This window comes from Strix uralensis, chromosome 5, assembly GCF_047716275.1.
Source record: "Strix uralensis isolate ZFMK-TIS-50842 chromosome 5, bStrUra1, whole genome shotgun sequence".
NCBI classification, from domain to species: Eukaryota; Metazoa; Chordata; class Aves; order Strigiformes; family Strigidae; genus Strix; species Strix uralensis.
The window spans coordinates 82,661,185-82,686,620 of NC_133976.1; the positions used below are offsets into that span (position 1 = coordinate 82,661,185).

At 44.4% G+C, this 25,436-nt stretch overlaps 1 protein-coding gene across 1 annotated transcript; it reads right to left on the reverse strand.

The window, feature by feature from the left end:
* Positions 1-458: 458 nt before the first annotated feature.
* On the reverse strand, positions 459-25,335 carry YBX3 (Y-box binding protein 3). The gene is made up of 9 exons (XM_074872010.1): positions 24,918-25,335; positions 21,182-21,245; positions 19,423-19,456; positions 14,388-14,477; positions 13,634-13,756; positions 7,094-7,188; positions 2,191-2,362; positions 1,427-1,527; positions 459-982 (listed from the first exon to the last, which is right to left on the reverse strand). The coding sequence occupies exons 1-8, from the start codon at positions 25,165-25,167 to the stop codon at positions 1,462-1,464; spliced, it is 894 nt and encodes a 297-aa protein (XP_074728111.1). The 5' UTR covers positions 25,168-25,335; the 3' UTR covers positions 459-982; positions 1,427-1,461.
* Positions 25,336-25,436: the final 101 nt, after the last annotated feature.

Sequence of the window (25,436 nt, forward strand, 5' to 3'; positions counted from 1 at the left end):
AAAACATACTGCTGTTATTTGGAACGGAAGCTTGAATAAAGTGGGAGTTACTAAGCCCACTTTGAGCAGAGGACCCTCAAAACTTGGATTCTACTGCTTACAGGACACAACAGCCTAGCAAAACAGATGGGGAAAATACCCCAGTAACCCTCTCCAAATACCCCAAACTCCTGCCACAAGATGTTAACAGAAAAACACAACCATTAACGGCATTTCAGCCAGAAGAGCAGAGGGGACAGAGTAGGTTATAGCTCTACTGCACAACTTCTTTGTGGAAGTTTTGGATTGAAGTAACCTAACCTAGCCATATCCTTGCACATATATCATCCAGCATGGTTTTAGACAAGATATATCACATACTAAAGAGGCAGCTCTCATTTTCACATACAAACGCTGACGCATCAAGATTAAAATAATGAATTATTTTAAAAGTAAACATGAACAAACATACTGAAACGTTTTTCTTTTTGGTAGTTGAAATCACTTTTATTTGTGAGGAACGTCACCCATGCTGCACAGTTTCAAATAGATCTTACCAAGGAAAGCGGAAGTTTCTCCTCCCCGTGTCCTGCAGTGAACAGGACTGGCACAGAAAAAAAAAAAACTCACACCTGGGAGGTTTAGCACCAGCATCCAATAAAAAAAGCATTTGATTTCAATTTCAGTTCTTTGGTTGGGTTTTTTTCCCTTTTCAGTTTGATACCAAAAGAAAAATTGAAAAATTCAATACTAGCGAAACAGTGAAATTCTAAAAAAAAAAAAACCCCACAGTTGCTGTTGAAACTGGGGAGGTTGCTCTTTCTGAATCTCGCTCTCTTTCTCTCTTCATGCATCTATCTTGCAGGCGTTCCCTGGATCTCAGCTGCTGGTAAATTTTTTTCTTTTAAGTTCTGATGTTTCAAATCTTCACTTTAGTCATCACTGTTGACAATTTATTGCTTGTGTTTCTTTGGTGTTACTTTTAAGTTGTATTTTAGGACACCTGTTGAAAAGCCAAATTTAAAAAAAGGCAGTTTAAGTTTTCATTTTCCTGTTGAAGAGGTGAGATGTCAGGTGGAGAGGGAGCTGTTATGATAACAGACAGGATAAGCATGACTGGCTTATCCTCTCATAAGCTGAGAGTACAGTATCTTCCTAAAGCAAAACATTACTAACTCATCAGCAGATGCTATTGCTATACAGACCAGATAGATCTCCCTGAAAAATCAGAACGGTAAAGCAAAGTCTACTTTGTGACAAATACAAACACAGAGGCGGAGGAGAGAAAGAGAAAAGCAGCAGACTGTTCTTGGTTTGCCTGCAGGGCACTCTCAGAAGTTATGATAAATACGCAGCCATACATATGAGGATGTTCCCGGAGTCCAAGTCCTAGAAGCATACACAATGCTGCTTCAGCTGGAGAACAGGAGCTGTCTATATTCCTTACCTGAGGGATGGTAAAGGTGCCTGGGGAGCCGGATGTTACTCAGCACCACTCTGCTCGGTCACTGGAGCAGGATTTTCAGCAGGTGTTTCAGTCACCTTTGTCTGAGACACAATAAAGCTTTGTTATAGGGAAAGACTGACCGCCAGCCCCTTCCTCACTTCTGTGGTAGGGCCAGCATAACCCAGGTTTTAAACTAATCAAGACAAATCCTCAGAAAAAAATATTAACTATGGGAAATACACTAAAGTTTAAGTATCACACAGCAGATAATGTCAGGGAACTACCTCAAGTACATATAGAATGAGAAGGTCTTTCCTCATTAAGGTAAAAAGAAATAATCTGTTTACAAACAGTTCCCTGAAATCATCTGGTTCAAGCAAGCAGGTCAGGAAATGGATCTGGAGCTTTCAAATCCAACTCTTCTACTACATACAGACTGAAGGTCTGCGGAAACTGGAACACACAACTGTTCCTCTCCACTTCAGAGATACCCGTTACAGTCTGGCCCCAAACAAGAGCTATCCAGAAGCAACCCCCATCCCACTGATGGTCCCATTTAAGACAGGCTGCTCGTTCTCAAAGGTCAGAAGGAAAAGGAATGAAACCAGCTACCTCCAGCCATCAGCACTTTGGACTTGGCCATCAGACTCCTCCAGCACACCAACACCACACTTGTTAAAACTCCCACAGGACAGAAGGTCTCGAGCACTCACCCCATCAGAACTTGGTCTCTGCCACGTTCTGCCAGGATCGTGCTTACTTACCTCTTTCCCATCCTGAGCTGGAGCGTTGGGTGGACGAGGTCGACGCCTGTAGTTGTATGGGCGCCTATACCCACGGCGAAGTGGCTGCTGGCTCATAGCATTGGCCTCATGGTGGTTCTCTTTGTTTTCAGCCTCTCCAGCCACTGGGGCAGGGCGTGGACGTGGTGGCCCTCTGAACAGGGGGAGAAATAGGTGTTAAGTATGAAAGAAGCCTGAGAAGGTTAAGCTACCACAATTTTAGCCCAAAGACCTCTAACCAAGTACCACCTTTAACAATTTTGAATGCTAGCAAACCATCCCTTTGGAGTTTGGCTAGCACACAGCTGGAAGGGAAAGACAAGCAACCTGGGTGTCTCTTCACTGTCAAACCTACATCAGCATATTCTACTGTCTATCTGACAATAAAGATGTTGTTAGCCCATGGGAATTACTGGCTAGGAGAAGAAACAAGCCAGTCGTGGCCTCACAGGCCGATTCTGCTAAGTTAGCCTTGGCACAGCCACACATGAGCCCAGTCCTATTCACAATTAATGGTGCAATCCCTGGGAAGCTGTTTCACCTGTAAACCATTCCCGGATCTTGGCTCTTTCCCTTATGTTGCCCCTCCTGGCCATGTAAGCATAGCACTTGTCTCAGGCAGGCCAGTTAGACCTCATTAACACTATCAAGTCCATGTTCCTGAAGTACGCAAGAGCATTTCATCCCATCTCCAGTATAAACAAAGTATGTTTACCAACTGTCAAAACGCTGCTGAAAGTGATGACAAAGTCACTGCCTACTATCTAGTTCCTATTAGCTGGTTTAGTTAATCCACAGCTATCTAGTCCCAAAAGCCAATTTAGCTTTTCCAAAGCAATCTAACATAAAAGCACTAGTGTCACTGGATTTAGTGCATGTAAATGCAAGCAATACCTACCTGTTAACTCAGACAGAAGCATTCCACACTCATACAGGATAATATATCATACCTCTTCTAGGAAGAATGCATCAGAAATGCATAAATTCCTGTTAGCCATGGGCAAATTATCCAGCTTGTGATTCACTGTGCCTCATTGTACTTGGTGTGGTGCTATTCCTGACAGACCAATGCTAATGAAGACTTTCAGGAATAAAATTTATTCAGCTCATACTGATGCTGCTAGGTATTACTCCATTTCCCACAATCCTAGATGAGAGCCAACTTTAACACAAACATTCACAGATAGAAAAGCTCAGGTAGAGGTGGAAGGCTTGTGGTTCTAGACCCAGCATCCAGAAGGATAGATCCATTTTGCATGGAACAGGTAGTCATTACAATTAAGGACAAGATTGTTATTCCTATGAACTTCAGCTTCTTGTTGCTCTTGCACTCTTATTTACATCTTGCTATTTGCTTTTGAACAAACATGCATATGAAAAAGTGGGAATTGCATCCATTTCATAGTTATCTCTCTAAATTCAATGTTGGAACTTGACCTCTTAAGCTAGTTGATAGAAAGACAAGGACAAGATGAAGAGGAGCAAGTGAGTGGCAGACTAATACAAATCAGCTCCTTGAGAGCAGGATCATAGACTGGCTTGGATTGGAAGGGACCTTTAAACTTCATTTAGTCCAACTCCCCTGCAACAAGCAGGGACATCTTCAACTAGATCAGGTCCCTCAGAGCCCCGTTCAACCTGACCTTGAATGTTTCCTGGGATGGTGCATCTACCACCTCTGGGCAACCTGTGCCCGTGTTTCACTATCCTCATCATAAAAAATTTATTCCTTACATCTAATCTAAATCTACCCTCTTTCAGTTTAAAACCATTACTCCTTGTCCTATCACTACACTCCATGATAAAGGGTTCCTTCCCCATCTTTCCTGGAGTCCCCTTTAATTACTGAAAGGCCGCAATAACATCTCCCCAGAGCCTTCTCTTCTCCAGGCTGAACCACCCCAACTCTCTCAGCCTTCCCACACAGGAGAGGTGCTCCAACCCTCTGATCATTTCTGTGGCCCTCCTCTGGGCCTACATCTTTCCTGTGCTGAGGACCCTAGAGCTCAATGCAGTACTTCAGGTGGGGTTTCACCAGAGCAGAGTAGAGGAGGAGAATCACCTCCCTTGGCCTGCTGGCCACACTGCTTTTGGTGCAGCCCATGATATGGTTGGCTTTCTGGGCTGTGAGCATACATTGCCAGCTCATGTCCAGCTTTTCTTCCACCAGTACCCCCAGTCCTTCTCCACAGGGCTACTCTCAATCTCTTCATCCCCCAGCCTGTATTGATACCAGGGGTTGCCCCAAGCCAGGTCCAGGACCATGCAGTTGGCTTTCTTGAACCTCATGAGGTTCACATAGGCCCACTTCTTGAGCTTGTTCAGGTCCCTCTGGATGGCATCCCATCCCTCAGGCATGTCAACCACACCACTCAGCGTGATGTCATCTGCAAACTTGCTGAGGGTGCACACGATCCCACTGTCTGTGTCACTGATGAAGATATTAAACAGTACTGGTCCCAGTATGAACCCCTGAGGGACACCACTCATATTCATTTGGACATTGAGCCGTTGACCACTACCCTCTGGATGTGACCATCCAACCAATTCCTCATCCACTAAACAGTCCACCCATCAAATCCATCTCTCCAACTTAGAAAGAAGGATGTTGGGAGGACCATATCACAACACTTTATGAAGAACACCAGTGAAAGTAATTCAGTGTTTTATTTAATTTGTCACTCATTCTCCAAGATAAAACAAGTCACAAGAAGCCAAGAATCTGAGTGAGCTTTTCCACTTGAAGGAATTCAAGTAAAAAAAAAACTGAGGCAACAACTCCAAAGGTATGACAGTCAGAGGACTACTATTTCACACCGATATTTTTAACTGCATCAAATTCCTCAGCTATGGAATTGTTCCCTCAGTGTAGAGGCTGGAAGCTGGAGCAGCCATGTCAGAACTAAGGCTGGAAAATGAAGAAAACAATCCTACACTGACCAGTTTAAGGTATGCCTAACACAGATGACTCGGCAACTTACTTCACATTTCTCCCTGGAAAGCATCAATGTTCATGTGAACTCCAAGGGATCTTTACTGAGAACCTATGAGTGGCCTACTGGGTCTTTAAGTGTCCATTTTTCCCAGTTTCACAGATCCCTAGGGAAAAATAAGGGGAAGGAAACCTACTTCTCAAATAGCCTCCCAGCCTCCAACTGGTTTCCACACTGGGGATTTCCTGAGCCAGATAGTTTGCCTATTTAGAGATATCACAGTGGTGTTCTCTTCTAGTTATTAGACCAGTCCCCCCCAAGCTCATGCAAGCTTTTAACATCACCAACATCCTGTGGCAAAAAGCTCCAGTAATCTGCTGTATGTATAACGACCCGAGTCAGCAACCTGAGCATGAGTCAGCAGGGCACCACTGCAGCAACAAAGGCAAAATGGATCCTGGGCTGCATCCACAGAAGCATTAGTAGCAGAGCTCTGATCACCCCACTCTGCTTGGCACTGATGAGGCCACACCTGGAGTCCCGTGTCCAGTTCTGGTCCCCACAAGTCAAGAAGGAACAGACAGACTAGATACAGACCAAAGGAGGGCCAAGATGATCAGAGGGCTGGAGAAACTGCCCTACGAGGAAAGACTGAGGAAGTTAGGTCTTTTCTCCCTGGAGGAGAGAAGGGATAGGGGGAACTCACAATATTTCAGTACTTAAAGAGCAGCTACAAAGAGGAGAGAGGCTTTCTTTTCACAAGGAGCCACACTGAAAATATGAGCAACAGGTACAAGTTTCACTAGGAGATGTTTTTGGCTTGATATAAGAAAGATTTACCGTGAGAACAATCAGAACACCCTCCCCAGGAATGTGGTGGAGTCCCCATCACTGAAGGCTTTCAAGGTGTGATTGGACAGGGTGCTAGATAACCTCATCTAGGCTCCTTTTCCTATGAAAGATTCAGCCAGATGATTTTTTTTGAGGTCCCTTCCAACCTGGACTGTCCTATGAACCTCCCTTTGTTTTTCACTATGTCTCCCATTTCCTTCATTTGAAGGCTCCTCGTAGTGTATTCTTTTATCAGAAGAAAAAGCAAAAACAATTTCATCCATCCTTTCCATGCTACTCATTATTCTGAGGACCTCTATAATCTGTATTCACTTGTTTCTTCTCCCAGCCTCAGCATCATTAGTCACTTCTCCTCTTCAGATTATTTTCTGGAAGCTCTCCAGTCTCTTCAGCACTCCCTTTCCCCAGAAGTTCTAGCAAAAGTCACTAATAATCCTAGTCTGTTACCTTCTCCTTTAGGAGCCCTTGAAGAACCTAAAGTTTAAGTCTTGACTGATAGCTATACCCTCCACTAGCACAGGATACTACAAGACAACTATAATGCTACCACACAATCTAATGGCCTAGAAGTGACAGGACGCAGAGGAAAGTTCAGTACCTACAAGTAGCGCCAGTGCATAAAACCAAGCCTGAGTGACATGTGGGACTGAGCTGGATGTGCACAAGCTACTAGTCCAGAGCTGAACTAGAGTCCACAAAGTTGTAAAGCACACCCTGCCCCTGCAGATAGTGGGCCTAGCTGTCCCAGACCAATTGGGATTTGGATTCTTTACTTGTCCAGAAAGAGTTCAGCTGGGAAGACACAGATCCTGCAACTCCCTCAGTTCAATATGTTGCTCAGTTGTGAGAAGTAACAGGATACAAAGAATTCTTCACTCTTTCTTGACCTATTCCTGGCTCTTAGCACATTAAACAAATTCTACAGTTATTTCCTTATTCCTGTGGCTCACCTTTCTCTTAGTAATTATAATGCTTCTCACTGCCCCTACCATTTGCATACACATTAATGCCAGGGGATACAGCTTCCTGCTCTTAATGATGCCTGTACAGACCACAAAAGCATCCAAATTTAATGATGAGCAAAGGAAAACTGTACAAACCTGCGATAGCGGGGACGATACGTGGGATTCCTATGGACTTGTTGATGAAGTTGTCCTCCTTCTGTGACCCCATCCTTGATTTCTCCCTCACCACCCTACAACCAAAAGAAAACAGAAGACAGAGTTAAAGGTGAAGTGTTATCTTATTTCACAGGCAGTGTATTAACTATAAAGCCCAGTGACCTGAACAGAAGTTCAAAGACACTGTATCAGTACAGAAACACCAGCACATAGGGTAAAAAGCAGCAGCAGATACTCAAGAGTTTAATTTGGGCAAAGATAAGAGTAGGACAGAACAAAAGCCAATCATGCTGCCCTTGTTCCTCAGAGTAACAGACTAAGAAGCTGCCTGATGATGCCTCCTCCCTGTCTGCCAAGAAAGGCAGAGAACCTGACTTCTCTGATGTATATGAAAGTGCATTTCAAGACATAACACATCTACCCCTTACAAGGCAGGGTCATAGAGAGGCAGCTGTTGATCAGGACACTTCTGAGTTTGGACACGAACTGAAAGACATCACACAAACTTGCCAGAGACCACTTCTGGCTTCTTTCTACACAAGCCCCATTCCACTGAGAACTCCCACAAAAACATGAAGAAATTTAAAGACAGAATAAAACTGTACCACATCATGTCAAATACAACATTTTCAACCTTTCAGGGATGCAGCAGTTATCTTTCCCTTTTAGTTGTTAACTGATAAAGCTGTATTTCAGGTTTTTTTTCTTAGTTTGTTGTTTATTTGTTTTGTTTTTTAAATGCCAGCCATCAGTAATGTTTGTTTTATTAAAAATTATTAACCATTCCCATTACACTATTCTTTCCTTTAAAAGAAGGAATTTAACAAGGCATGGACTTCTGTTTCCAGATCTTCTAGATCTGATCCAGCAGGAAACAAAAGCTATTGCTTCCTGACAGCATTTCAGTAGTCTACACTAAGTTTGACAGGTCTCCTTCCAATTTCACACAGCTATTTTAACTACCACCATCATATTTTAACTGGCAATCTTGGGTAACTACATGGGCAATGAACTTTTCCTTAGCTAAGATAACATGATGATTAGCATTTAGAAAGGCTGGACTGCTGTAGGTTCTAACAAGAAATCTTGGGGAATTAAGTGAACCTCAGTGACCAACCTGGACAATCTTCTCCTCTCGTCACAGTAAAATACCCTCCAAATGCATTAATAGTTTCAAGCACTCTTCGTAGCTTTTGAAGTTTCCAAAAAAAACCAGAGACACAGCCTAAAGGCAACTGGAGTATTTCACACACTGCACTTACAAATAGCTGTATCAACTATTCTTAACAATGACAGGCTCAGCTGCTGAGCAGAGAGAAATCAGAATTCAATTAAAAAACACTATCATAAGTACCATTATCTGTTATGTTCTCTCATGTATAAAACTGATCGGGATAACTAAATATCAAGAGGAACTCCCACCGACTAAGTGGATAGTAATAATAGGTAGCATCTGATAGCAGTTGAGAAGTACCTGAGAGACTCAGAACCCAAAAGGAAAATTACACTTTCAAGTTTACAACAGCATTATACTACTTATATCTACTTTGCAGTACCAATCTGTCCTGTTTGTACAGAGATGCTTTGTACTACATAACTTTACAGTTTAACAGACCTGTGATGTGTGGTCAGAAGCATCTCTGACAGTAAGGTAAGAAACAGCACTGCCACTATTGTGTGCAGCAATAGTGATTCAGAGCTCTTAGGATCTGCCTTTTGTGAAGCAAGGACCTAATGCTGCTCCTGCTCTCACTCTTCCTCATGTGAGAGCTGGTAAGGCACAGAAACAGAAGAGAGCATGTGAAGGGATGAGAGGATGCAGAACTGAAACAATCCTGAACATATTCCAGCATAATCACCACCTCTCTTTCCCAGGATTGGAATCAGTACTCAGTTCTACCACTGCAATCCAGAAATACAGAACCATGAAGGCCTACTGGGTCTTGTCTGAGGGGCAAATGTGCCAGAAGCTAACACTACATCAACCAACCTAATTGTAGGGAGGGGCACACAACACTACTTTTCATCAGCTCTCCTATAGCACTTGACAGTCAGCATCATTCACAACTCTTTAAAAGGCAGCACTGAATGTTTTTAATGGCACAGCCCAAGTCCACTCCTCCCTACAGAGGGCTGCATTGGAATCTCAGATAAAAGACTCCAACTTCTGTAGTGATGGAAAGAATGACTAAGCCTGATGAAGCATTACTCGAAAACAACGCAAACATTTTCCTATTCATCTTGAACTGAATGTTGCTATGTCAGTATTTTAAATAGGTTTGGTTTAAACAATCAGTTGAAAACAGAGTAGCAAAGCAAGTTAATTGCTTAGCCCAGAAGTCCTAACAATTTCCTGCATCTTCTATAGTATCACAAAAATTCAACACATTACATTAGTATCACTGTCAATTGACCTAGGTCTGTTGGCCAGATATGAAGTATAGTTCCAGAATAAAACAGTCATGCTGTCAGAAATTACTGAAACCGATGCAATTTGAAAACAGAACCTGAGCTTTGAGGTCTTGGTACCTTACTGATAAGTGTATTCATTTATTAGGAAAGCTTCATCTGCACTCTCTTAAAAGCACCACACCATGTCTAGCACACACATGATCCTGTTCACTCAATCTCCCCCACAGGAACCTTCCAACTCTGCTTAATACCTTCCAACAAAACATTAGGTCACCCTAAAGGACAAGTGAATGAAGCTGGCCTGCTGCTTTCTACATTTTCCTCAGAAGGCAAAAATAGGCAGGCAGGCTGTGATTCCCCATGAAGATCTCACAGATTTCTCTAACCCTGAAAAGGTACAAAATTTTATTGCTGTCCCCCAAAGAAAGGTTTTATAAGCATTAACTGTAACTGCAATGAGCTTTTTACCCATCTGCTTCCCCTGATTTCTTCATTGGTTCCTGTATCTCTTCAGATCAGTCACTAGCTTTTGTGTAATACTATTTATCTTTTCAGGTTTCTTCTCTGTAAGAAATAGCATACACTTCTAAAACAGCTCTCAAACTATTTAGCTTATTTCCCAACTCACTTATATAGAGGCTTCTTCTATTAGTAGTACACACAATACGTATGTGAGGGCATCATCCGTTCTCAAGGTTACTCTATGATTCATTGCCTGTTCTAACATTCTGACTACAGCTCCATGCCACGTCTATGTTGTCACAGTTTAGTGAAGAGTGCAGCCTCTTTTCTGTAGTAGATACAGTTAAGAAATTTCTGATATGAACAAGTACTTCCACTTTCCACAGAACTCTCCATGAAATCCAGACACAATTCCACTGGAGCTAGTTAAACACCTCAGATTCCTCAAGGTTCTCTTCACTCTTGAGAAATTCACACAATGTGCTCAAAAACAGACCCAGTAAGTTACACACAGAGTACAGGCACATTGGAGCTAGCATGGCAAAAAAAGGGTAGCCTCTTTAGTTGGCCTAAAACCATGGCAGTAAGCAAGGATAAATCAACTCTTGCTGCACTGTAAGGCTGGACTGGAGTTGCTAATAGACATCATTAAGAGTTCTTGAAAACCTATAAGGCCACTATGTCAAAAGTCACCCCAACAAATAAAACAATTTTTTTTTCAGTAAATAAAGGATTGATGACATGCTCAGCTGAGCTCTGGGAAAACCTTTCACCTCTGCAGCCTAGTAGATCTCTAAGCATAGCAGGCCTGAGACCTTTTCCTTCAGGTGTGCAGCAGGAGTTGCCTGCAGCTGAGTAAATATCCTTTCAGCAGACACAGCCCCAAAGTGCCATACCATCAGCAAATCAAACTTGTCCCAGAAATATCCTGCTGCAGGACAGTTAGCCAAAAATACTTCAAGTAGAGAGGCACCACCTTTCATGCACCTGTTAACAGGACCATACACAATAGTGTATGTGTATTGCTACAGCTCACATACACTGCTACCTTTCCTCCCCCTTTACACATGTGTGAATAGAAGGGAAAGAGGAGCCCTTGTTAAAGGAAAATGATATTAGAAAGAAGCATCTTCCTAGATGCAGCAGACAAGCAGTTTCAGTGTGAAGAATGTGTTAACTGATGCAAGTGAGAACTCTCCAGAAGGAAATACTGACCACTTCAGATGAGGATTCACTCTACTCTCAACTGATCCATTAAAGCAAGCACACAGGGGATGACAATATCTGGACAAGTTTGAGTGCTTTCACTGACCTACACTAGGACAACTTCAGGGACAGTCCCTGCAAAGACCTCCTTAAAGTAGAGCTTTGACCTGTTCAGGCAACGAATAAGTGGGTGGGTAATAAGGCCCAACAGAACTGGCTGTACACCTCAAACTAGCTCAGAACACAAGAAGGGTCCACTGCAACATGCAGAAAGTTGAGCAGGCACAGTAGAACATCAACTTTGGCTGGACAAGGAACTCCTGACTGAGCTCAAACATGAAAAGGAAGTATCACTGAAGTCCTACACATACAAGTCTATGAGACTACACAGGATACATTTGAGAGTGCTGAAGGGGCTGGCCAATGTCACTGCCTGGCCAGTAACATCCTTGAAAGGTCACAGCAATCATGGAGTTTGCTTTGTTACTTGTTAGGGCGGCATGCTAAGGGAATGGTGCTATAACGTCTTGAATGAAATAGAATTTACTCTTAATTTTAACAGATGATACCAAATCCAGAGGAGCAGTCAATGCATTGACATTCAGAGGATACTCAACAAGCTAAAGAGAAGGACCAACAAATCTCATGAACAATGGGAAACAGTGAACACCCAGGTTAATGTCCTTTTGTAAGTTATCATCTGCAAGTTTTGAAGACTGTAATTCTTCCAGGGTGAATGGTCCCCGAGAAAGAGCAGTATGTTTTAGGTTACTAAATGAGAGATGACTTCATAGGACATCAGGCACCAGTCGCACAACAGCTAAGGTCTGGTACCCACACCAAATCAGTCTGGGGACTCAGATACAAGCAAGCCAAAGGAAAACAGTGATATCGCAATTTGTTCCTCTTGTGTACATCTTTAAGTACGAGGATCCAAGTGCATTAGTGTCACACGCAAGCCAGATTTTTAGCTGCATGAGTTTACATTAGACATCCAAGAGAACATGTCCCAGCATGAGTACCCTGAGACTGAATGTTCCCCATGCACAAGCTGGGTCTCACATTATCACCCTTCAGGCAGAAAGAAACAGCTGCTTTCCATACCCAGCAGTACACAGGGTTGTCTTGATATGTCTGATCATTTAAAATCTGAAGCAGCTCCAAGGCAACACCAATACTACAAGCTAAAGCATTCACTCCCAATAAAGACAGTTGACGGAGATTTTCATCTCAGGAGAGCAAAGGGAAACGGAATCAATACTGGAACGTAGCTGGTTGATGAGCTAACAGATAAGACGTGAAACATCAAAAAGCTGAACAAAACCAAGTATCCTAGTTCTTTGCCACTTGGCATGAAAGCTGAAGCTACAAACTGTATCACCACAAAAACAAAGACATACCCAGTAATAAGCCATCAGTTACCAGCACCAACTTCTAGCTGTCTTCAAGGGAGTCAGAACACCTTTCATGTATTTAAGGCTGAGTGGTGTCTAGCAGGATTAAAGACAAGACCTCATGATAGCTAGTATAAACAGCTAGGCTTTAAGGAAGGATTTGACAACACTTGTTCTGTTCACCCCCATGCTGTCAACTCTGTAGAACAAGATGAGAAGAGAGTTATATTGCTTGGGCAGAGACTTCCACCAGGGCCTTCATACTGGATCACTCACACATTTCTGCAAGTGATAATCACAGACTCAACTATTAAAGAAAAGATAAGACTGGAGTATGTTCCAGGTTGTCAGCTCGTTCCAGGCACCAATTTAGCACAAGCACAGTGTGGATAGGAGTACTGCTAGAACTACAGCCATGTACCTCATACTTACTTCTCCCTCTGCAAAAGCTTGCAGGGAAGCTGCTTAGGAAGGCTTGCAGATGTTATGAACAGCAGTGCATAGCTATTTTAAAGAAAAAAATGCATTAACTCTACACTGAACTGCTGTAGGCAGAGGCCTATGAAGGGATGACACATGGAGGTTTCAACTAGTTGGTCAGACTACTACCATGCCATGCGTTAAGTGACAAACTTCTAAACAAATCCAGTCTTCCAAGTAACCCTTCTGAGCTATGGTTATGCTACTTAGAGTAATATAAATACTTCCCCTTGCTTCAAGTAAAGGGCATGGTGAACCACTTAAGTGTCTCGCTCCTTTGTGTTTATTCTTCAAACAAACAGATGCCTTAACAGCCAAAGAGATGCTTTTAACATATTCTACAGAGATATGCCAAGGAAAAGCCGACAGGACACCCAATAATAGAAAGTATCAGTATCAACAATGACGTGCTGGAAGAACCCAGAATATTACTGAGGAACACTCACAACTTAGTTAAGCATTGACAGCTTACTATATACCAGTGCTGAACTTGCAGTTCCCTTCTGAGAGGATCAGAATACTGCTGAGGAGGTAGGATGACCACAATTAAAGAAACTAAACTTACACTTCGAGGTGGCCCACGGCGTCGGCCAAAATAGCCACGTCGATAGCGGCGCCGGTCTGCAGCATAGCGGCTGCCTTCTACAGGGACTCCATCTGGACCAGTGACATTAGCTGCTTCTGCACCCTAAAAGGCCAAAAGAAAGTAAACCAGGGTGGTGTGAGAAGAGAACAACCAGCTACAGGGAGAAGGTGAAACAGAAAAGAGGCTTTTTTGCATCAGTTCCAAGCTACAGAGATTCCTTTCTCCCACATAGTGCAAAACCAGTTTTATTCTCAACCCCATAACCAACAGTTACAATCATGAGTTAAGACCCTATCAGCCAGGATTAGTTCAGAGGAAAAAGAAAGAAGGAACTGATTAAAAACAACAAAAAAAAAATCAGAAAACTCAAAAAATTGAGAAAGTGGAAGTGCAAAGAACTTGAACGTTCTTACAGTTAATAAGCTACCAGACTCCAAGACAAATTCTTCAGGGCAATGTATGCCTCAGTTAATGATCACTGGGCAAGCTGTAAGCTTCAAACACTATCAAGCAAAAATTACAGATTCCAGAAGCACTAGGATGTAAAGTAGGGTTTTGAAACATACCTAGAAATACTTCTTCATGGAGCCTTTAAAAAAGAAAAACAAACAGATCTTCCAGGGATTAACACATTAGACAAAAACACCAGACACACAGCTAAAGTTCTGTGTTACTCCCCACTAGAGTGATGTTAACTGTTGGACAACACCCCTAAATCTCCATAATCTCTCACCTTCTCTCCCTCGACCACATCAAATTCTACAGTCTCTCCATCACCGACACTGCGCAGATATTTCCGTGGGTTGTTTTTCTTTATCGCCGTCTTTAAAGAAAGAAGATACAGAAATATATTATTTTACCATACTTATTATCTTACACATTCATAGCCCTGTAGATAAGGGAAGGACCGTATTTTCCTGCTACAATCCTAACCCTACACACCAGATCAGTTGCCACACCACGATATTTCAAGTACACAGATGTCTCTTATTCCACAGGTCCTCCAATACTCAGTCAAGGTTTACTCCTTTCTCAGTACTTAGGAGTTTATAAGTCAGCTGTTGTCCCAGGATCCCCTCTGTCAAACCTACTAAATATCCAGATCATTACATATTTCTGTACAGAGTTCACAGCGAGCATTTGGTCTCCTGCAAGCTGTACCAAGGCAGCTCCAGCAGCAAGTGACACCCATGCTTCCATAGTGATTAGGAGACCTTTAGACCATCTACAGAGAATTTAAGACCAGGAGCATTTCTGTAGAAGATGGCATTACTACAGGGTATCATAGCAGCTCAAGAGTAACTAGAGAAGAATTACTGTAACTCTGGTGTAACATAAATAAGCATTTTACCTAAGCACTGTAAAGGAGACCCCCCCAAAATTAGGTGAGTCCCTGAAGAACACAGGAATGGTACCAAGAATAGACAACCACAGACTTAGTCATCTCCTAGATGGAAACCCCAAAATACTATTAACAACATGGCTTCAGATCAAAACCAGCTGACAACCTCCTCAGACTCACAGGAACACTGAAACTGGGAGCAATTTTCAGCCTGTCAACTACCAATGCCTTTCACTGTGGAGTATTTCTAGGATTCCACAACAGGCAGTTAGCAAGAGAAGCAACTGTCTGTTCAACAGGTTAAGGGTTCACAAACTGGAAGAGGCCAGGAAGAAAAACTCAAAACCAAAACACACATTGTACAAGGCAATCTAGTAGCCAGATTTTTACTGAAGTTCTCATAGACTATTAAAGACCAATTCACTTTAAATTTCTTGATATGGGCACGTTTTGTCAGCATGAAGGAGGCAGATGCAGATAGAAGCACAGCACAGACAGAAATACAGGGCACAAATCTGGCTTAAGAAATGAGATGCAGGGCAGAAACTAAAGAAACCGTTGTCACATCCATCTGCAGTTCAAGAAAAACAGGCAGAATGAAGATCTGTTGAGTTGTTGCCTGTGCATGGCAATTATATTCATTCAGTCAACAATAGCCCAAAAGTATTTCCCACTAAAGGAAAAGTTCTAATCAGTTTAAAGTTGATCTTGACCAGTTTAGGAAAAATATTCTCATTGCTGCTGAATAGTCCCCTTTGTTTCAGGCAGTAGGCCAGCATGTCCTTTTAGCCCTACATTTCGCCACACCTTTCCCTGTACCCTGCAGCGTCCCTGAATGGCTTAAGGAAGAATGCAAGAGTCTACACATTACTGCTACCAAAGCAAAAACAACCCAAGAGAGGTTTTTTTGATACAGGAAGAGAATGAGCTGCTCAAGTGAATTCTTTTGGGAATTACTTCAGCCAACAGAGACTCCCACCATCAGCTGAGACAGCTTTGTTCACTTTCTGCTGACCTGTTAGTGTAACTGCCCCATTTCTAAAGTCAGCTGGAAGTCCTAGGTTCTCCATAAATGCTATATATCAATACTAAAATCATTATCTTCACTGCAGATTAAGGGTTTAATTCTTTCACTACCACTTGTACTGAGACAACTGACTCAAACTTGTAAGACTTGTGCTCTGCATGACAGAGATGTCAACAAGCTGCATTTCAAACTCCTTCCCCTTCCTTGTAAGTGCAGAGGAAGAAAGGACTACGGGATTTCTTTTCAGCAGAAGGTATACTTAAAAATAATGAAGCTCCTCAAACATCCTCCAAGGAGGGTATGGAAGAAATTCAACAGGATTCCACATGTTCCATTCCAGCTTTATGGACAGAAACGTCAAAAATTCATATTTTTGCAATTGAATAACCTGCCAACAGGAGATAGAGGCTGCCACACAGTAGGCTGGGGCTTGTTTTATAAAGGCAACCAGGAACAATTTTGAGCAAGTCCTAGAATTCAAAGCATGAACTCTACAGCTTAACTACTTACTACTTCAGCTGCAGGTAAACATTGCTGAAATAAGCTTCTAACAAGCCTAAGCTCTAAGCCTGATGAAAAGACTTTTACTCTGTATATCCAGAGGGGAGAGAGCACAATTTTCCCTGTTACTGTTCACCAGCATCCTGCAGGCTCCAGCTTCTTTGATTCAAGAGACAGATGTTTTGTGTTAACACAGACAGCACTCAACAATTAAGACAAAGCCTTTCCTTTCCCAAGGGGACAGTGATGAACAGACAGCTTTAGGAGTCTTCAGAGCTATTGAGTATTTTGTTTGGAAGAGTTCTTTCCATACCCTCGTATCACCACATCACATGCACATCCAGCACTGTCACAGCAATAGCCATGATTTGTTACACTGCTTACTGGTGCACATACACCAAACTGTGCACAATGAAGACAATCCAGTGAAGAAAAAGAAAGACCTGTGAAGCAGAAGACATTAACTCCTCCTCACTGCTTGTTGATTCAAACTATGCCTAATTCAATTGGACTTCTCTGCCTACTGACACTTTTAATGGTGTTAAATTGCAAGACCCTCCTCCCCCCCAGGCACACTCCACCCCACAAGGTGGATCAAGCCCTACTGCTCACACCACCTCTAACTGACACAGGTGCCCTAGACAGGACCTCGCATGGCCCAACCAAACAAGGATGAAAACAAGATGAAGCAGGTGAAGAACTGCCCTTCCCCAAAACACCGCTTGGGTCCCCTGCAAGACAAAGGGTTAATTCAAAGCAAGCCATGCATGGCCTAAAGAGAAAAGCATTTTAATCTGTACTAGGTTTATAAATAGCATCCAATAGTCAGACACCCAGCGTTAACCCCCATTCCAATCATGAGATCGGCCTGTCCCCTCCCCGCTGCGGATGCACGCAGGGGAGGCAGGGAGAAGGCTGTATCTATTCAACTAGGTCAGCCTTATTCTGAAGGGATTAGGTATGTAATCCAGCCCCTGCCAGGACGGGTGCGAGGAGGAGGGGCAGAACTGGCACTAACTGTGGAGAGGGAGCTCGCAGCAGGATGTTTGCTTACGCCATGGATTTGCCTCCCTTGCCGGGCGGCCCCATCAGGAGCTCTGGCCAGAAAGCCCCAGGCTCTGGTAGCGAGCGCGTTCACGTACAGGAACAGCTTGAGATGGAAGAACTGAGGAACATCTGATTGCAGCCAACGCAGACCAGAGCTGGAAGCATCTACTCTGCCATGCACAGCCTACCAAGAGGGTTAATCAGATGCAGGCTTGCACGTGATGTGGTATTTCTGAAACATCAGGCCAGTTTTGCTCAGTGCTCGCTCCAAGAGGATTTCAGCCACAGGAGATGGCAAATAAATTCACACACGCCAGTTTACATTTAGGTGAATAATCTTCTCCACAGGTGAAGGAGACAAAACAGCACAAATAGCACCAACTAGCTTGCTGTTGACCTTCACTGGCTGGGTCTCTACAGGCAGCTTTCCCAAGCAGAATAACACTGATCCATGTTATCTGTTATCAGCACAACCACCATTTTCCAGGATATCTTTTCTCACAGGTCTCAAGACCTCGTTTGTCTTCAAGGTAGTTTTACAGTGCTGCCTATCCAGAACATGTTTCTTACTAGAACTCTTCCCACCCTCCTCTGGACACACTCCCATCAGGCTAACAGAGGCAGCTTCTGCATCAGCACACACACAGCACACTGTCATTAAGGAAGGAGAGTCACCATTAGAAACTGGTACATGCAGCGAGAGCTCTTGCTCCAAAGTCTACCAACTGAACCCAGAATGTGTACTGCACACACTCCCTGTCATCTTCACTCATTACAGGCACCAGATTTATTCCCTCACAGCTTCATCCATTTTTGGATAATGGATCTACACCTCTTGACCCAGAGAAACCATTATCACAGGCTATTTAGTCATGAAGCCACAGAAACTAAACTAACTCTCAATGTTGACCAGCATACTTAACACAACTACATAACCATGTATCCTCATCCTCTGTGACCAGCTCTGAGTGCAAGTTTCCTGGTTACATTTGATGGAAATACTGCTACTTATGCCACAGAGAAAGCTCATGCTTTTAAGGATCACAAGGGCCTGCAGACATTTCATATGGGATAAGCTCCAGGGGCAGTATTTCATTTTCTGGTGAAGTAAAAGTCTCAGATGATGCAAAACCAGATCTAAGCCAACTAATCAGTTTACATCGCATGGAGACAGCATCCTCCATCTTCCCATTAGTTGCCTGCGACCAGAGAGTCACAGTATAAACTTAGAACAGCCTAGTGACAGTTCAAGGGAAGCTAACCAATGACAAGCCGCTGGGCAACCTCTCTCCGCTTGGGCACACTTGGCACAGAGCCTTCCTCCTTCCTAAGAGCAGCTGCCTCATGCAGCAACAGCTGATGGCAACCAGGCTGGTCAAGAGCCAGACTAGATCACTTTCTCTCCAATACCAGAGAGGGCAGACAGAACAGACCTGCAAACGAAGAGGGTAAGAAGAAGCAGAAGGCACAAGGAGCATGAGGAAATGGTGGGGAAGGACAGACAAGTAGGAAGGTATTTAACAAAACAGAGGAGTCATCTCCCCGAGGGAGGGACAACTGAACAAAACAAGACACACACCAAAAAAATAAAAAAAACCACTTTGGTGCTCAAATCAAGAACAGCCAAAAGAAGGTTTATAATACCTACTCCTTCAGTAGTTATATCTCCAGAGAGAAGGAAAACACACCCTAATATTCCTCCCTGAAAATTCCAACATACACATCCATTCAAGGTATTTGTGGTAAATATTCTAAGGAGAAGCCAGGACAAAGTTGGGTGAATGTTTCAGGAAGCTACATTAGAAGCCTATCATAGTGCACATCTCTCAAGTACAATTACTGCTCTCTTACCTGATGAACAAACACATCTTCTTTGGTATCATTTCTGTGAAAAGAAAGTGAGAAGTCATAAGAGTTTAGACTAAGAGACTTAAATAGAAATCTCTGACTTCATAAGTGAAACCCTTCTTCCCCCAGCCTGTAGTACATCCCCTGGATTCCATACATTCTGTGTAAGTCTATGCTACCAAGACCCTGCTCTGAATTTCCAGGGTCATATGCTTGACAGCAGAAAGGCCTCCCCACCCTTCAGAAGGGTGAGGGGACAGGGGGAGGTTCTCTGTAATCTTTTGGCAAACATTCAATATTTTGTTTTGACATTGGCCAGAGTTAATGACTGGACTGCTTGCCTTTCACTATTTCCCCCCCCCCCCCCAAAAAAAAAAAAACTTCCACAGGGGCTGCAACCTGAGCTGTTACCCCAGAGGTCAAGCCAGACTATCAACAGGACTGGCCACAGCTGTTAACAGAGCTCTCCTTTCAGTGAAACTCAAAGCAACCATGCACTGGAGGTGTTAGGCGAGTCCATTAGAGGGGGACCCAGACACGAAGTTGACTGGATTAGGCCAGCCAGTTCAAGCTTCTGCACGCAAAACATGAACACAGCTCTGAGATCTTGATTCTGTGTTCCCATACACCAGAAGGAGCCTAGACCCTGCTGCCTGTTCACTCAATTCCTTCTCTGCAGAAGGAACAGGTGGGTCAAAGAGTTTGGGAAGATAATACATAATCCAAAACTTGTTGCACTGGACTGAAATAATAGTAGACTTCAGTTTAGCAAGAAAGCTAACAAGTTATTACAGCTGAAGGCTCTCGTATCAACTGCTATGAAGGACTTCAAGAGTGCTTCCTAAGTCAAGCTTTTCTTCTAAGCTTACATAAGACTGGATAGTAGTCTCCAGAGACTGAGATTCATACTGTAGCAGAACTGGCTTCAGATCCATGAAACGGGGCTCTTCTGCCCCTTTCTACACTATCCAACTTACCCAAATCTACCTGCTGTGTAACAGTTCAAGGACTTGCAGGACAAAATAACTTGCTGGGAATGTCGTCTGCAAGACAAGCATTCACCATGCAAGAGCCTCATTTTTCATAAAGCACATAAGACATTTACGTTCCTCAACCCCACAGATATTCCAGTCCTTAAAGCCAGAGTTTCCTCCAGTAACTTGGAAGCATATGTCTTATGCACCTAAGGTTGGAGTGCAATCAATGTCACCTAAAGCTATTTGGCTTCTCGATGCCATTCAGGGTTTTTTTCTTCTCCTCTAAACATGAACAAAAGATAGAGAATTTCTGTGAACCCAGGCCTGGAGTATCTTCAGTTAGATGATATCAGAGAACCTCAATGTGGTCAAAATACCTACTCTAAATACAAACAGTTAACACTTGAATTTTTTATCCTGAAGTATTTCCCCTCATCCTCTAACACCTTTAAAAAAAGACAGGCAGTCAATGAAAGCCCATAGAGCTCACTGAAGGTACAGTATGACTAACATGAGAAACAAGTAACAGACCAAATTTGTAATGATTTGGACCCTTTCCATTTTCTCCCCATATGCACAGCCTTCGATGGAGGAGGGGGGAGAGGGGGGTAGAGTCCCCCAAGATGATATCCAAGTCTGTTGAATGCCTGGCCAAATCCGGCCATCAACAGCATGAACTTGCAGTCAGGTCCTCGGGTCTCTGCTGCAATTACTAACGCATGGCCTATTATCTGTACCATGAGTCTTAGTACAGTATAAACAGGACTATCATAATTTAAACATACCTGTTGATAAAGCCATATCCATTTCTGACATTGAACCACTTGACTGTGCCAAGAACTTTGGTGGCTGGAAATAAAAAGTTAAAGTTACTCTAAAACATAAGGAAGTACAAGAATGTTACAAAAATACTTTTATACCTACACATGAAGCCACAACCAGACCTGTTCCCTTAACACTCAAGGTGTACCTTCATCTCTTCAGTTTATACTAACACAGTAGCAGGAAGCAGGGCCTTAACTTGCTGTTCTTCAGCCAAGAGTTTGCTACACAGCATCTAGAATTAAGTCCAGCTCTATTTTCAGAATTGGCCATTCATCCCTTCTATTTCTTATCCCAGAAATGGGCAGTGAAGTTGAGAAATCCCACTGCCATTCACCAGCTTTCTTTAGCTTAGCAGCTAGACATGAAGCACAGCTGAAGGAAGCCATTTAAAAGTCCCCTCTTTCACTCAGACTTATCCTTCCTTCCTTGGAAACCAGAACTGGCCAAGGAAGCAGTATCACACACCATGCGACTTGCTCAAGTGGAGAGGCAGCACACCCTTACTTTGGGCAAACTCTTTCTTGCACTGCCAATACCACTGTAACCAAAAAACACACCACAAGATGTTATTTTTTCTATATTCCTACTTCTAGAGATCTTCTATGATTTACCAGCTACAAACTGACCAACTTGATGTTCCAAGGCTTCTAGGATCAAGACAAGCTCTTGTCTCACCCAACACCAAAACAGCATCATACTTAGAAGCCATACTGCAGTGTCTTATAGGATCTGGCGAAACCTGTTCCTCCAACATATAGGAACGTGTGGGAGGAACTCAACAGCAATGAAGGTAGTTCAACCTCTCCTTCCCTCTCAGCAATTGGGTGGAGACCACAAACTTGTACTTTTCAAACTGTAGGAAAGGGAGAATTTTGGGCTCTAGACTTTAATAGATTTTACTTATTACATAGCATGACCACAACTATCTAAGCAATCTACCCAGTACTTATTTGAAAATGGTCTTGTCACCTACAGATGACTGCTTGTTAAAAGCCTTACATATGTTTGGGGGGTGGGAGGAACCCAAGAGGCAATTAAAAGGAAAATAGTCTGGAGATAATCTCCAGTTCAGAAGTCCAAGCCAGTCTGCTAGAGGCAAGCACAACACACTGCAAATCATTGCCTTCATCTGCTCCACACCTGCATTATTCCCTAAACATCCACGAGGAGATGACAGTCCTAGACAGACCTTTGGTCTCATGCAGTCTTGCCATTATTATATACCCTTCTCCTTGCCTGAATACAGACCTAAAGTAGGAGTGCTTGCTGATAGCAGTCCATTGTGGTACTGATGCTGTTATTGGAAGCAGTAACAGGCCATTTCTCATTGCACTTTTAGAAGTGAAGGATTTGGTCTCCTTTAATACACCTTCTTAGCAGAAAATGTTCTTACTTCGAAGACTGAGACAGTTACTAGAGAAAAGGGCTCTATCTAGTGCAGCATCCATTCCCAAGACTTCTCATTTACAGAGCTAAAAACCCCAAGTTTCACTGCTTAGCACTGATTCAGTAACAGTTGTCAGCATCATTTATAGTTGTGTTTTTAAGTGTAGTTTCACAGGGGCATCACTAGGTACAGACACTGCTGCCACAAAGACACTGGCTACACACAAGAGCTCGCTGCACTAAGACAAGTCAACAGGGGAAGGGGGGCGGGGGGGGGGGGGGGGCACAGAAACAGGTGCCAATGGCACATGCAGGTTTTAGCCTGCTTTAAGAAACAAGGCTAATACCACCGATTCCCTCACCATCATCCCTTCCCTCCCCCACAAAACAGCTACCGAATCTGCTGGCCTATTTCAATCAGATTAGGGAGAGGGTGAGAAGCCCAGGAAGCCTGACAACAACCCTCAGAGAAGTCAGAAAGCTGGTGGAAGGAGAGGTGGTCAAAACCCACTCTGTGTGGCCAGCCTGCTGCTGCTAAGTGGACATCCACACACAGCTTCAGAGCAACATTGCTCCTTTCACACAAGCTGCCAGAGACCACAGGCGAGTCTCCAGTATATTCCCTAAGACAGTGTACTGGGAAATACCATTCCCTACCCACACTAGTCCTACAGTCTCCCCTAAGCATTACCACAGGGGAGGGGAAAAAAAGAACCTCAGACACAACAGCGTGATGCTGACTATCCATGTGGCCATGGTGCAGGCATTGTTAAGCCTGAGCTGTCATAGCAGGGAGATCAGTCAAGGAGGAGGGCAAGCCCAGAAGAAACCATAAACAGTTTTATTGACAAGTCAGAGAAGGTAATTGATGTGATGACAACTATCCCACCAGCAAGTGAAAGCCCACATATTCCTACAAGATGCTGTACTCTGAGGCTATCAGAGGAAGCAATCATCAGACACTCCTACCCGTGACAAAATAGCCTTTTCATTAGTTTTAACAGGGAAAGCCAAAACTTCCTGTGACTAAGAGAGAAGAGAAGGTTGACTAACTTTAATCCTTATTCCTAGAACTCAGACATTTGGATGCCCTGGGCAAGCATCACACCTTGCCTCTAATGCGATCTTTGCAAGAGACTTAAGAGAACATAATCACAAAACCATTAACAGGGACATTTGAGGTGGACAGGAACATAAGTCCCTTTTCAATTAGTTTTACCAATGATCATTTTCCTTTCAACTCCTGCTGGCCTAGCCATAAGGCCAGTGTGCAAAACTATCACCACGGTGGTTTTCTTTTCCTACTTAGACAGGAAAGGCACTTGTGCCTTCGGTCTCTTCTCCCCTCTTCAAGCAATAGGTGAACAACATAAAAACGTTACCAATAATGAAACAAGCCATGTTAAGGCAAGAAGCAGCCAGACACACCAGCTCTGGATGTGCCTTGACCGATCACTGACAAATCGGATAACAGAACAAGGGAAAAAAAAAAAAAAAAATCACGCAAACTGTACCTCCAGTTTCTGTTCTGCTAGAATCCTTCCTACCTCAGCTCCAGAGAAATCCTTTACCTGGCTCCTCTACCTGCTGCAGCAAGCCCTCAGTCTTTCCCTTCAGAAGACTAGGCACTTAGTGAAGCTCAGGACTCCGCACTTAGTAGTCAGCCTCAACTTGGCTTTTACTAACCTCTGAAAATCACATAAACAGCAGATCCCTATTTCCACTGCACACTGAAGTCTTTTCAACAGGTTGATCCCGTTTAATCACGATGAAAAAAAAAAAAAACAACCAACACACTAACTACGCACTGGGCTTGAGCACAGAGGGGGCAACCTGGCATTTTGCTTGTCTCTTTATTGATGAAGTAGAAACTAAAAAAAAAAAGAAGCCAAGACACTAAACCTAGAGGCATTATGAGAGCAGTATAGACAGAGAAGCTGTGCAAAGAGACCTTATGATGAAAGGGGGGCACACAGGGTTTTACCAGCAACCCTTTGCCAAGCGGGGATGCCCATCAATATGGCTGCACTTCTCTCACTACCCCGCCCGGCCCCGGAGAAGCGCCCGCGGCCGCTTCTCCGGGGCCGGGCGGGGTAGTGAGAGAAGGAGGAGGAAGAGGAGGAGGAGGCACGGCCGCCTGCCCGGAGCGCAGCCTGACTCACAGCCGCGGGAGGCGGCGCGGGGTGGGGGGGGAAGCTGGGCTGGGCCCCGGGCGGCGGCCATGTGCTGCCCCCCCCCCCGCCACCACCTTCCCGGCTCCCTTCCCGCCGCAGGTGCCCCGGGAAGTTGGGAGCGGGGCCGGGTACTCACCCAACACTTTCTTCTCCGTCTCGGCGGTCGTGGCGGGGGCGGCAGCAGCACCGGCAGCCGCCTCACCCACAGCCGCGCCCGGCGCGGCGGCGCTGACGGGGCTCTTGGGTTTGGCGTCCGGGGCGGCGGCGGCGGCCGGGGGGGCGACGGTGGTGGCGGCGGTGGTGGTGGCGGCGGTCGTGGTGGTGGTCGTGGGGGTGGCCGTGGTGGGCGCCGGGCTGGCGGTGCTGGTCTCCGCCGCCTCGCTCATGGTGCCTGGCGGGAGGGCGCTGGGTGGGGGTGTGGGTGTCCCTCGGGCCCGCGCTGGGTCTTACTGCCCCCAAAATGGCCCCGCCGAAGTTTTAACACAGTCAGCGGGGGACGGCGCCGGCCCTCGCGCCGCCTCATTAGCATTTAAAGGGGACGCGCCGACGTGGGCGGGCGGAGCAGGGAGCGGCTCCCCCCACCCCTCCCCTCCCCTCCCCTCCCCTCCCCTCCCCTCCCCTCCCCTCCCCTCCCCTCCCCTCCCCTCCCCGCGCC